General features: G+C 39.5%; 2 protein-coding genes across 2 annotated transcripts in view; both read right to left on the reverse strand.

Annotated features, from left to right (window-relative positions):
* cnnm2b (cyclin and CBS domain divalent metal cation transport mediator 2b) overlaps nucleotides 1–1,958 on the reverse strand; it is a 63,033-nt gene extending 61,075 nt beyond the window's left edge. The window contains exon 1 of the mRNA XM_037762586.1: nucleotides 52–1,958. Coding sequence (XP_037618514.1) covers nucleotides 52–1,528 — 1,477 coding nt within the window. The 5' untranslated portion in view covers nucleotides 1,529–1,958. The remainder of the gene's footprint in view (nucleotides 1–51) is intronic.
* A 3,295-nt stretch (nucleotides 1,959–5,253) lies between these two features.
* Nucleotides 5,254–12,848, reverse strand: as3mt (arsenite methyltransferase). Its single transcript, XM_037762845.1, has 11 exons — nucleotides 12,694–12,848; nucleotides 12,327–12,375; nucleotides 11,099–11,226; nucleotides 10,835–10,985; nucleotides 9,994–10,130; nucleotides 9,824–9,893; nucleotides 8,902–8,983; nucleotides 8,691–8,822; nucleotides 7,934–8,073; nucleotides 7,719–7,844; nucleotides 5,254–5,984 (listed from the first exon to the last, which is right to left on the reverse strand). Exons 1-11 carry the CDS (start codon nucleotides 12,708–12,710, stop codon nucleotides 5,877–5,879), a joined length of 1,140 nt encoding a protein of 379 aa, XP_037618773.1. The 5' UTR covers nucleotides 12,711–12,848; the 3' UTR covers nucleotides 5,254–5,876.
* Nucleotides 12,849–13,220: the final 372 nt, after the last annotated feature.

A 13,220-nucleotide genomic window follows, 5' to 3' on the forward strand; every position in this document is an offset into this window, starting at 1 on the left:
AAATCCATAATAAAAGTGAATAAATGATAAAAAAATAAAAAAAATACTCACCTTTTTTAAACTCCTCCAGCATCGCATCCAACTTGGTGTCATTGAACACAAAATGCAACGGGTGGCTGTAAAACTTAGTGATGGTTTTGAGAGGCGTGCAATCATCCGGGTCCACGAACGCCAGGTCCTTGACGAAGAGCAGGTCCACTATGTTGGACCGCTCGCCCTCGTGCACCGGGATCCGCGTGTAGCCGCTCTTCATGATCTCCGACATGGTGTTGAAGTCCAGCATGCCATCACCGGGGATCATGAAACAATCCCTCAGCGGCGTCATCACGTCCTCCACGGTCTTAGTCCGCAGCTCCAAGGCGCCCTGGATGATGTTCAGCTCCTCCTTCACCAGGTCGTTGTACGGGTCCGTGACGCGCAGCATCTCCAGCAGCTTCTCCCGGTTGTACACGGTGCCTATCTCCTGACCCAGGAGGTAGTCGAGCAGCTTGCTCACCGGGTAGGACGCCGGGAAGGTGAGCAGCATGAAGAACTTGGTGAGGAAGATGGTGTTGGCTCCAACCGCGAGGCCGTGTCTGGAGCAGATCGCCTGTGGCACTATCTCACCAAAAATCACTATCCCGATGGTTGACATGACAACCGCGATCAACCCGGAACCTGCTATGTCATCCAGCAGGATGGTGAGCGTGGTGTTCACTAGCACGTTGCCCAGCAACAGCGAGCAGAGCAGGTAATTCCCTTGACTACGGACCGGCTCTATTTTCTTCGCGTAGTTCTTCTCCTTCTCCGTGCCGCAGTTCTGCACTATCTGCAGCTCCATGGGGTCCAGAGCCATGAGCCCCAGGTTCAACCCGCTGAACATGCCGGACAAGCACAGCAACATGGAGATGAAGATCACCTGGAGCCAGAAGGGCAGCAGGAACTTCTTCTCCTCCACCACTATCACTTTGGTGTCGTCCCCGTCGTGGTAGATCCAGGTGTTATCCGTCCAGGAGGCGGCGATGCACAGGTAGTACGACTTACTCCTCTCCGTTTTGCGCAGCGGTTTCACCTCGATTTCGACTATTCCCGACGTTTTTCTGTTCAGGATGATGTTGGGCAGTATGGATATATCCGACGTCCTGATACCACAAGCTTGCGAGCCAGTGGAGTCCTCCTGCTGGCTCTGGTTGTCCCCCGAGATGGAGGAGCTGCCGCCGCTGTCGTCAAGGCTCCTCCGCTCGTGTTCCGTGAAGGAGATCTTGGACCACGTCTCGTTGTTGATGTTCTGCCCGTAGACCCTCAACCGGACCCGGGAGCGCTCGCTCACCCGCAGGTAGCCTCTGTCCATGAAGGAAATGTCGTCCGTGTCCTCCAGTCGCAGCCCTATGATGACGGTCTCCTCGGTGCCGTCCTTGCCGCTCGTCGGAGTCACACAGCAGCCGGTGACAGTGAGGAAAAGCATCGCCAGAGCTCGGACCCGGTTCGGTGACGCCATGTTTGCAGTTGTGGTGTTTGGCGCTCCTCGGGAGGATAACGGCTCTGCCATAGTGATAACCAAACCAAACCTGAATGAAAAGGGCTGTTAAAAATCAGAGCCAGTCGGAGTCCGCCTTCATCTCCCTGCCGTGAGGGTGAGGGGTGTCCGTGACTTGGTCATCGGGACCGTCTCGTTCCCACTACGTGTCCGACCACTGAGGACTGAGGAGCGCAGGCTTATGGGTCGGCTGCTGCCTCCCACTGATGGCCCCGACGACGGGCGACGAGGGCGGCCAATCAGGAGGCGAGGTTGACTGGGGGGGCGGGGCGTCCGCAGCCTCCTCGGCCAATCAAATACCAAAACAAGTGCACCTCATGTTAAGAGACAGAGAGGACTCTCTGCTCGTGACTTTTTTTAAAACATATATACATGTATATCCCACTAGAGGAGATAATAACCAATGGACACGATTAAAATGCACTTAAATAAAAAAATTAATGAGCGACTACACACTATAATATATATATATACATACATATATATTATTATTTATATATATATATATATATATATATATATATATATATATATATATACATACATATATATTATTATTTATATTTATATTATTATTATTATTATTATTATTATTATTATATATAATGCAGTACATTATGACTGAAATAAGATAAGATAAGATAAGATATTCCTTTATTAGTCCTGCAGTGGGGAAATTTGCAGTGTACAGCAGCATGTACATGTATATCCCACTACAGGAGATAAAAAACAATGGACATGATTAAAATGCACTTAAAAAAAATGTAAAAAATGACATCTCTGTAACATGAGCGACTGCACACTATAATATATATATATTATTATTTATATTTATATTACTAATATATATATATATATATATATATTATATAATGCAATACATTATGACTGAAATAAGATAAGATAAGATCAGATATTCCTTTATTAGTCCTGCAGTGGGGAAATTTGCAGTGTACAGCAGCAAAGGGGATAGTGCAAAAAAACAAGATGCATCAGCTAACACAGTAAAAAAAAAGAGCTAAACAAAGTGTAACAAAATATGAACCATTTAAATAGAAGGGCGTCCGCAGCCTCCTCAGCCAATCAAATTCCAAAACAAGTGCACCTCATGTTAAGAGACAGTCAGGACTCTCTACTCGTGACTTTTTTAAAAAACATATATACATGTATATATCCCACTACAGGAGATAACTAATGGACATGATTACAATGCACTTCAAATTTTTTTTTTAAATGACATCTAAGTAACATGAGCGACTGCACACTATAATGCAATACATTATGACTGAAATAAATACTACTTTATCATTTTAGATAGATAGATAGATAGTAACTTTATTAATCCCGAGGGAAATTCAAGTTTCCAGCATCACAGTTCCATAGTGCAAAACATGTTAGTAAAAAGGCAGTAAAAAAGTTAGAAGTGCAAAGTACAAAGTACAAAAAAATATACCAGATATAAAAATACAAGGAGATGAAGAAGAAAACTGTTAAAACTGAATATAGTGCAGAGTAACAGCTGTGATACAAAGTGTTACTTTTATATTGAGTATTTATATTGATTTTTAGGTCATTCATGTCTTTTATTTATTTGTATTGCATTACACTGTTTATAATAAATTATAAATTATAATATAATAATACAAAAAAAACAACAGTGATGTAAAATTATGTCTCCTACAGTAGTGGTTCCCAAAATGTTGACCCCTTAAAATGAAGCACTATCAACTTGTGACCTTCCAACATAGGTTAGGGCTTTAATGTGGATGTTTTACAGGCAGTTAAACCAAATCATTATTTCTCCTTCTCAGGTTGTGTTAATTGAAGGATTTTAAGAGTATTTCACAAGAAAAAGCACAGGTTGGGAACCATTGCCTACATTCAATAGTTTCAGTGGGTGTGTATTTATCAGTGACCAATACTAAAGACTAATTCCAAAACAAGTACACCTCATGTTAAGAGACAGTTAGGACTCTCTACTCGTGACTTTTTTAAAAACATATACATGTATATCCCACTACAGGAGATAACCAATGGACATGATTAAAATGCACTTAAAAAAAATGGACATCTCAGTAACATGAGCGACTGCACACTATAATGCAATACATTATGACTGAAATAAGATAAGATAAGATAAGATATTCCTTTATTAGTCCCGTAGAGGGGACATTTGCAGTGTGCAGCAGCAAAGGGGATAGTACAAAAAACAAGATGCATCAGCTAACACAGTAAAAAAAAGAACTAAACAAAGTGTAACAAAATATGAACCATTTAAATAGAAGGAAGTATAAAAATAGGAGCAGTATATACAGTATTGACAATAAAGAGACTATTAACAAAATTGCACAAGTGGAAAAATGATATTGCACAGTGAGAATGAATGAATGAATGAATGCAATTCCAGCTGAAAATATCAGGTTATTGTCAGCTTTTGGTGTGTAAGTGTGGGTAAGTAAATAAATACTACTTTGTAATGTTACATTTATATTGAGTATTAATAATGTTAATTTTTTAGGTCATTCATGTCTTTTATTTATTTGCATTGCATTACACTGTTTATAATAAATAATAAATTATAATATATTAATAAAAAAGCCATAAACCTCCCAACAGTGATGCAAAATGATGTCTCCTACAGTAGTGGTTCCCAAAATTTTGACTCCTTAAAATGAAGCAATCAACTTGTGACCTTCCAACAAAGGTTAGGGCTTTAATGTGGATGTTTTACCGGCAGTTTAACCAAATCATTATTTCTCCTTCTCAGGTTGTGTTATTTGAAGGATTTTAAGAGTATTTCAAAAGAAAAAGCACAGGTTGGGAACCATTGCCTATATTCAATAGTTTCATTGGGTGTGTATTTATCAGGGACCAATACTAAAGGCTTATTTCAATTCAAATATCCACGTTCCATTCTTTTGCAGACTAACTTGTTCTTGGCTTAAAGCAGTGATTCTCAAAGTGGAGTACGGGGCACTCTGTCAGGGGGTCCGCAAAATAATTTGCTAAGAATTATAAAATAGTGCTGTATCATTCAAAACAGTATATCTACAGATGGGGACCAATTGCACCAATAAAACAAGCACATTGTGTCCATTAGTCCCACCCACTTTAGCTCTTGGCCAATAGAAACTCTGATGTAGTTATGACACAGAGTAATAAGTTCATTATTTTTAAGTTGAAGCACTTGGCGAAAGTCAGCTTTAGACTGGTACGTTTAAGTGTCTGGCTTTATTAGGACTATGTCAGTCTTGCTACTGTTCATTTTCTGAAAGCTTTAAAGATCAATTACTTCAAATGTAGGCTATAAATGCTGTCAAGTTGAGTCCAAATGCATTTGAATAAAATCCCCCTCTGTTTAAAGGTATATAAGTGGTATTAACATTCAATAACATTGCAAATTTCTCCGCTGTCGGACTAATAAAGGATTATCTCCTCTTAAGTTATCTTAACATGATTCAAATTGAAACATATTTCTGTTTATCACTATGAAACAGGTCTAAAGTATTTAGGTTGAAAAGATTTAGAATATAAATAGTTCCAATGGCATCTAAGAGTACAAATGGTAGTAAGCATTATGCTTAATCGGGGTTACGATTAAGAGGGGGTCCTTGGAAAATGTTCTCCCCTCTAAGGTGTCTCCGGCCCCAAAAAGTTTGAGAACCCCTGGCTTAAAGGCACCTCATGCAATACTAGTGAACCCACCATATGACATGTGCAAAAATGAATATATCACCTTTAAGTGATTGACAATATTTATTATCCTATAACAGAAATAACACAAAATTAACATAATATCGCAGATATTAGTTAGACCATTTTTTGCAAAGCACACACTACTGCAAAACCTGTTGATAAAAAAAATCAATTAAATTAGAGGTATTACAACACAAGTAATACAAAGGTGGAAAAGTCCTGATGAAGGTGTGAATGGCATGAATACAAAATTCAGATGTCTAAGATTGTAGACAATTGGGGAAAAGAATTTCCTCAAAAGAAGAAGGTATCAATATTGTTCAATATTACAAGTTTTGAATTTGTGGATCTTGTCTTGATACAAAGCCAAAGTCATTTTTATTTACACAACATTATTATTTGAATGAATTAAATTAATCTTTTCAGTCTTTTCTGCTTTTCAAGTTAAGGTGATTGACGGGGTAAGTGTGCACAGAGCATCAACTAGACACATATTTATGTGTAAGTAATTCATTTCAATCTCTGAAATCTCATTTCAAATGCTAATAAGTGACAACATAATGACACTGCATGAGGCATAATTAAGTCAGGTCCATTTGAACTACTGTCATTATGCATAGACAGTATGATGCTGGGCATGTATTTCTCAGTGCTCTTCCCACCATCATTTGCAGCAGGTAGCAGACTTTGTGCTGCAGCACCCCCCTGTGGCTGATCCTGCACCTTGTTTCTCCAGCTGAGGGATCAGCTCGAAAGGGTCCACAATGGCCGCCTGTATCAACAATTCAACAAGGTAGAGATCAGTTTACAACCTAATTATTATATTATTATTAATTACAGTGCTGGAAAGTAACACATTTCATTTACTAAAAATACCGTACTGTATTTATATTCCATGCTACTTTGTACTTCTACTCCACTCTACTCTACTTATTACTCCATTACAATTATCTGGTAGCTTTAGTTATTAGTTCCTTTGCAGATTCAGGTTAGTAATACAAAATAGAATTGACACATTAATTATGATGAATTATTATACATTAAGCTACCCGGAAGTATATATATTTGTATACATAATAATTGCAGAACTGGAAAGTAACAAATTACATTTACTCAAGTACTGTACTTATGTACAATTTTGAGGTATTTGTACTTTTCTTGAGTATTTATATTTTATACTACTTTGTACTTCTACTCCACTACATCTCAAAGGTAAATATTGTACTTTTTTACTCCATTACATTTATCTGATAGATGTAGTTACTAGTTACTTTTCAGACTCAGGTTAGTAATATAACATATAATCAACAAATTAATTATGATGAATTATTACAGATTAAGCAACTCAGAAGTATATATACATTTGTTGAAATCAGTTCCACATTTACAAGCTGCAACATTAAAGTGATGAACACTTGAATGCATCAAGAATTATAATCCAGTGATATAAAATATATTATTCTGAAATGGAGCATTCTGCATAATTAATACTTTTACTTTTGGTACTTTAAAGTATATTTTGATACTTTTGTACTTTTACTTCAGTAACATTTTGATTGCAGGACTTTTACTTGTAACAGAGTACCTCTACACTGTGGTGTTACTACATTACTTCAGTAAAATATGTGGGTACTTCTTCCACCACTGAATAATTGTGTTTTATCCAAGACAGCTGTAAGGAATGTAAGAGTTCTCACTTTTACTGATTTTCTAATATTGAACACCAATTAATTGGCAGAGGATTCTATGCAATAGCGGATTAAAAAGTTGTTGTGCACGGAGCTTTTAAATGTAAGTTTACACCTGTTATCAGTGTCTCTTTTATCAGACACTGGCTGTTCATTAAATTAGCATTTCACAGTAGCTGTGCTTTCAAGAGCCAGACCAAAGGCCCTTTATTAGCATTATCAGCAACTAGCCGTGTTGTTAAAGGGAAAAGTATCTCGGACTTGATTTCACTTCAGAGGGGCAGTCCAAAGGTTGAAGCCAGGAACACATGTAGATAAATCACTGAGATTTTCAATTCACTTTTTTGCTCCACAAAAGCAAAATATAAATTCCTCAATGAAATGAGTGTTTAAAGTTTTAGGGTCGTCATTGAAAAATATATAGCGGTAGATAGTTTGTAGATGTGTGTGTGTGCGCAGAACGACCATGAGAGCTGATAAGATGGCATTCCGTTAGCTGAGAAGAGAACATTCCTTCCTGTTCAAGGTTCCCCAGCATGACTCCGCCGTCTGGTTATGACTCCAAGACAGCTGCTTGACCTTGTGCGTGTGGATGTGTGCGTATGTATGTTTGAGTGGGTATGTGAGTGTGTAAGAACGTGCAGCATGTGTCCTGGTGCACACACACACGTGTGACTACGCGCACAGTTTAGACAGCGGGGCTCTCTGGGTGTGTCACACACTTGAAACCGACACGACAAAACACACTGACCTCTAGTGCTCAGAGAAAAATCACACAAAGACATTTCCACATCGAGGAATTTAGTTGTGACACTGACCTTATTAGGTTTGCCTCCGCAGGGCTCACTAGGGCCTCCCGGTGGCTGGAAAGTGAAGTCCTGCTTGAATCTGGAATGGGTCAGGATGCTGGCCACCTCTCCATCCACCTCCACCGCTTCATCCACCTGTGGAACACACTCAACTCTGCCGTCATTTGCATACAGTGCATGAGCCGAAGACATTGAGCTGTTCTTGTACTGCGGGATGTGCACACCTTGAATGTGTAATGACAGTCGAAGTGGAAGCTGTCCTCTGCTCCTGGAATGCCCCCGTTATACATGACCTGACGGGGCTTGGTGTTGCCTCTAGGGGTCTTGAACAGGCGGTATGTGGCAGAGGCAAACTTGAAGTCGCCTGTATTGCCAGAACAGTTAAGAGAGAATCAATGAAATGCATCAGTCAACCTCAACAACAATGTCTTGTGTGATATGTCTATTGAACAATTAACAACGGATCTTTAAAGAGACAGTATGTAAGTTTTTACACGTATAAAAGTTTTTTAAACATTTCTTATTGCCAATGTGTGAACAGGTTGTAACCTAACCTAAAAAGTGAGACCTTCTGCAACTTTCTGGGTTTCCTCTATCAGCCTGTAGACTGATTTTAATGTGAAGAATGCGGGATGTTTTTTGGGGGAAAATACAACGGATGTGACATCATGCGCGCTCACAAGTGCCATCGATTCATGGAGTGACCTTCGTTTGGCTTCGTAAGCTAACATTATTGCCAAACATGTGCTAATAGTGATATTGGGGTTTTAGCTCGCTAATGTTGCTAACGTTAATCAACATGATGCCTGTCAATCACATTCAGTCTCGTGCGTGTCGGCAGGAGCAACAGGACGCTGACTGTCGTTGACTTAATGGCCACAGGTGTCACTGTTAACAAGCAGTTTCTGAGTTATTTAAGAACTATGTAACACACAAAAAGAAATAAATAAGTTGCAAATAAAGATCAAAATAGTATCAAACCCAGAATGCTCTGCAGCTCTTTGTTGTCAACCGTGACGTCGTTGGCTGTAACCAGCCGCGGTGGGCTGAAGCCCACTTCTTCAGCCAATCGCAGCAGGTCCTTCCACCAGAGCGCTCCACCAATACACTCACCTGCCAAGATAACTTACATTGTGATATTCTGGCACGTGTCTGTGAGCTTTTATGGCAGTAGGATATTAATTTGACGCACCCCACAGGACTTTGTGATTTTTAATTTCCTCTGTTAGTCTTCCGCTGCTGTAGACGTCACTGAAGTACAGCTCACCGCCTTCCTAAAGACCAACAAACAGTGTAGGTAGTGGATATCAGTGCAAACTACATAGAGTTCAATGGTCCATGATCACAAATATTTTTTGTAGGGCTGTCAAAGTTAATGCGATAATAACACGTTAAAGCAAATTTGTTTTAATGCCACTAATTTCTTTAACGCATTAACGCAAATTTGCAATTCAGGCCAGCCGCTATTCAATCTTTCAGAGGCTGCAGCAGGCTCTATTTTAAAGGTAGACTGAAGATACTGGCATCATATGAAACTAGAAAACCTCTGGAGTTGTGCTAAATTTTGGTGAGGAAAAACTGGCCTGGCCATTTTCAAAGGGCTCCCTTGACCTCTGACCTCAAGATATGTGAATGAAAATGGGTTCTATGGGTACCCACGAGTCTCCCCTTTACAGACATGCCCACTTTATGATAATCACATGCAGTTTGGGGCAAGTCATAGTCAAGTCAGCACACTGACAGCTGTTGTTGCCTGTTGGGCTGCAGTTTGCCATGTTATGATTTGAGCAAAACATTTTATGCTAGATGCAGTACCTGTGAGGGTTTCTGGACAATATTTGTCATTGTTTTGTGTTGATAATTGATTTTCAATAATAAATATATACATTTGCATAAAGCAAGCATATATGCCCACTCCCATGTTGATAAGAGTATCAAATACGTGAGAAATCTCCCTTAAATCTCCCTTTAAGGTACATTTTGAACAGATAAAAAAAATGTGTGATTAATGTGCAATTAATCGCGAGTAAATATTTTAATCGATTGACAGCCCTAGTTTTTTTGTCAAGGCATTCTTGTCATGTATTGTGAGATTTGATTGGAAAGCAGTGTACCTTGAGCACACTGTAGGCTTCAGCCAGTACTCGCTTCTTGTCTGGAGAGAGATTCACCACACAGTTGGAACTATGGCACAAAAATCAACATTTCTACACAATTTCTCCAGAATTACACAGCGTTAAAATACAAAACAAAGAGAGAGAAAGAGACAAGAAAGACGTCTTACATGATGATGTCAAATGAGCCCTTTTCCAGACCCACTTCTGTTAGGGCCTCAATGTAGCCTCGGACGAAACTGACATTGGGCTTCTTGTAGCCAAACTCTTTCATGTGATAGTCCACGTATGTCCTGGCCACGTCAAGCTAGAAGAGAACATACTGTTGCATTTAAAGCTGAATTTGCAATACGAGTCTTAAGCAGTACTGGGAAGCAGAATTATGGCTTCGTCCAAAATCGCATACTATGCACTACGTTCTCAATATGTGTACTATCCTTCAACACACTTTTGTGGGAATAAACAGTAGTATGTGTCTTTTTGGATGCACTGAACTGTAATTTACGTCGTCACTTCCTGAGAGCCTCCTTGCTGGTTGGAGACGTGTAACCATGGTAACTAGTGCCAACCTCATGTGACCAAAACGACGGTTTGTGAGAGTCAAAGTCTGAATTAATTTAAAATATACATTATGCCTAGCAAAGTGAAATCTTATACTTAAATTTAAGTGTTATTAATGTTACAGAGCTGTCTGTCAACGTCCTTTATGAACGTTGTCATCACTACCGCATTGCATTATGGGATATTTATGCCGCCGTGGTGTCCAGCGTTGCATACTGTGATATTTCACCAGAAATAGTATGCAATTTGCGTACTATTAGTTTCATACCAAGGTTACGGACATGCTAAAAATTCTTGCATACTGTTTTATTGTATTAAATAGCATGTTGGTATGGAATTTCGGACGCAACCCTTTCCCAGCCTTCACTAATAGTCCCACGGGAGCAATTTTTACTTTTCTGTATACATCATTGATAGTTCACTGTGCACTGTGATGCTGATGTACAGTACCTGGTCCTCAGTCATGTCGATGCCAGTGACATGGCCCTTCTCGCCCACCAGCTGACTCAGCATGTAGACGTCCCTCCCACTGCCACTGCCCAGGTCCAGTATCCTGCAGCCGTCCAAGCACTCTGGCACCACCAGACCACAGCCATAGTACCTGAGGGAGAAGGACAACCACTGTAAGCATCTGTGGATCAGTGATTGCTGCAGTGTAAACACACATCTGAAGCAAACAACTGTGTTATAGTGTAATAACAACAGCCGGGATACCTGGCGGTGACCTCAGGGTGCACTTTCTTCAGAGCCTGGCGGATGAAGGCGGGGATGGGCTGGGCTGGAGCCACACAGGCATTGGTCTGCAGGTCGGCGGTGTTCTTCAACTTCTTGCCATAATAATCCTATTGGATGCATACATACATACAGCAGGTTGTCAGTGGCAGGGAGGTACAGTAAGCAGTCATGACTCAAAATTACAGGCCACTTCAAAGCTGTATTTTGGTCGGTGAATTGACCTTAAGACTGAAGTATTACTTTTTTTTTATTGTGTTATTAAGTGATTACAAAACAAGTGAAGACATGTGCAGGGACATACATAAAAAAGACCAAACGATATTATACAGAGAAAGACAAATAACAAAGTACAAAAACAAAACAAAACAAAAACAACACAAGGGGATAAAAGCAGGTTGAAGAATGTGTTTGTGTGTTTGTGCGTGTGTGTGTGTGTGTGCTTGCATTCGTGCTTGTGTGTGATGTTGATAATGGGTGTGTGTTTGGCATTGAATGAGGCTAGATGGTCATATATGACATATATCTACTCTTAAACACATATACTGTACACATGCACACATATCTACACGCACACACACACACACACACACACACACACAGATATCCTTCCTTTTATGTGTAGAGCATAGGGGGAACAAAAACAAAACAAAAACAAAATAAATGAGTAAAATATATATATTTATATATATATATACATATATATATATATAATACAGTATATATACATACACATATATATTAATAATATGAATAATAATAAAGATGATGATAATGATGAGGTCATGATAATAATATCAATAACAACAATAATACCAACACATAATAAGTGAGATAAATAAATAAATAAGTAAATAATAACAATAATAAATTAAAAAAACATGTTTTAAGTTAATTCAAAGATCATTTATAATTATAACTGTGTATGTGTGTGTGTGTGTGTGTGTGTGTGTGTGTGTGGGTGTGGGTGTGTGTGTGTGTGGGTGTGGGTGTGTGTGTGTGTGTGTGTGTGTGTGGGAGGAGTGGTACCTGGTCAGACCTGCAGAAGTGCATACTGCATACAAGACTGAAGAATGACTGAAGAACAGTACTGAACTACAAAACTATGTTATTAATATAAGTTGTCAATGGTTTAGCTAATTAAAGCACTTAAAGCTAGACTATAGCGACCACTCTGACATGTAATACAGGATAATAAGAGATTTATTACCTTGACGTCCACGTGAATGGTGCCATCAACGAAGCCTTCTGCACGCGCACTAATAAAATAAGTTGTTATAAAGTTAGTTAGTTAGCTAGTTAGTTAGCTAGCTTCATACTGCATGTTACAGTCACCGTTAGCTACATGCTAACTGATAACTCACATTGATGACAAGTTGTAACTTTATTCCATAAGCTTACTGTTAATAGTTATTATCTAGTAGGTAAATTAGTTCATGTAACGTTACTATAAAACACCTGTTACCGTCTCACGTTGACGTTACAGGTGAAGGTTCACATCTGCTACTCACTCAGTTTATGATGCTAAAGTTACATGATACTATAAATGAGGCATGTTTAGAGGAGGTTGTTCTTACCTCTTGTCTTCAGCCATTGTCCAGAGATCTGACCAGAGTCCACAGTTTGTAGAGGAAAGCTGACAGCAGTGTGAGCTCTTACTCTCTGCTCTACATAAACATGTGTACAGCTGACTTCCTGCTCAACAGCACACCCTGTCTGTCCCTCACTGCCTGACATCACAGCTGGACTCTGGTACAGTCAATGAATTAAACCTGCAGTAGGCAGGATGTTTTTGGCATCATTGATCAAAGATTCCATAACAACCTTTCAGCATATTGTAATCCAAGTGTTCTGAGAGAAAACTAGACTTCTGCTCCTCCTCATGGCTCTGTTTACAGGCTTTAAACAATCTAGCCCATGACTGGACTTTGGTCAATCACAGGTCATTTCAGAGAGAGAGCGTTCCTATTGGCTGTTCATTCAACGGAGGCAGCTGTCAATCACTCGCAAACTCTGATCAAACGGTCAAACTAGGCAGCGCTGATCAAATATTAATCAATATTCTGTTACTTTAAAGGGACGGTTTGTGAGACAATTTCAACTT

Source organism: Sebastes umbrosus, chromosome 3 (genome assembly GCF_015220745.1).
Source record: "Sebastes umbrosus isolate fSebUmb1 chromosome 3, fSebUmb1.pri, whole genome shotgun sequence".
NCBI classification, from domain to species: domain Eukaryota; kingdom Metazoa; phylum Chordata; class Actinopteri; order Perciformes; family Sebastidae; genus Sebastes; species Sebastes umbrosus.

Bases quoted from the DNA above. Each gene is read 5' to 3' on its own strand.
- as3mt (XM_037762845.1), bottom strand. The intron at 10,986-11,098 runs GTATCCCGGCTG...CTTCTCCCTCAG, and splicing joins CACCCTGAGGTCACCGCCAG to GTACTATGGCTGTGGTCTGG. The intron at 8,823-8,901 runs GTGCGTCAAATT...TTATCTTGGCAG, and splicing joins AAATCACAAAGTCCTGTGGG to GTGAGTGTATTGGTGGAGCG.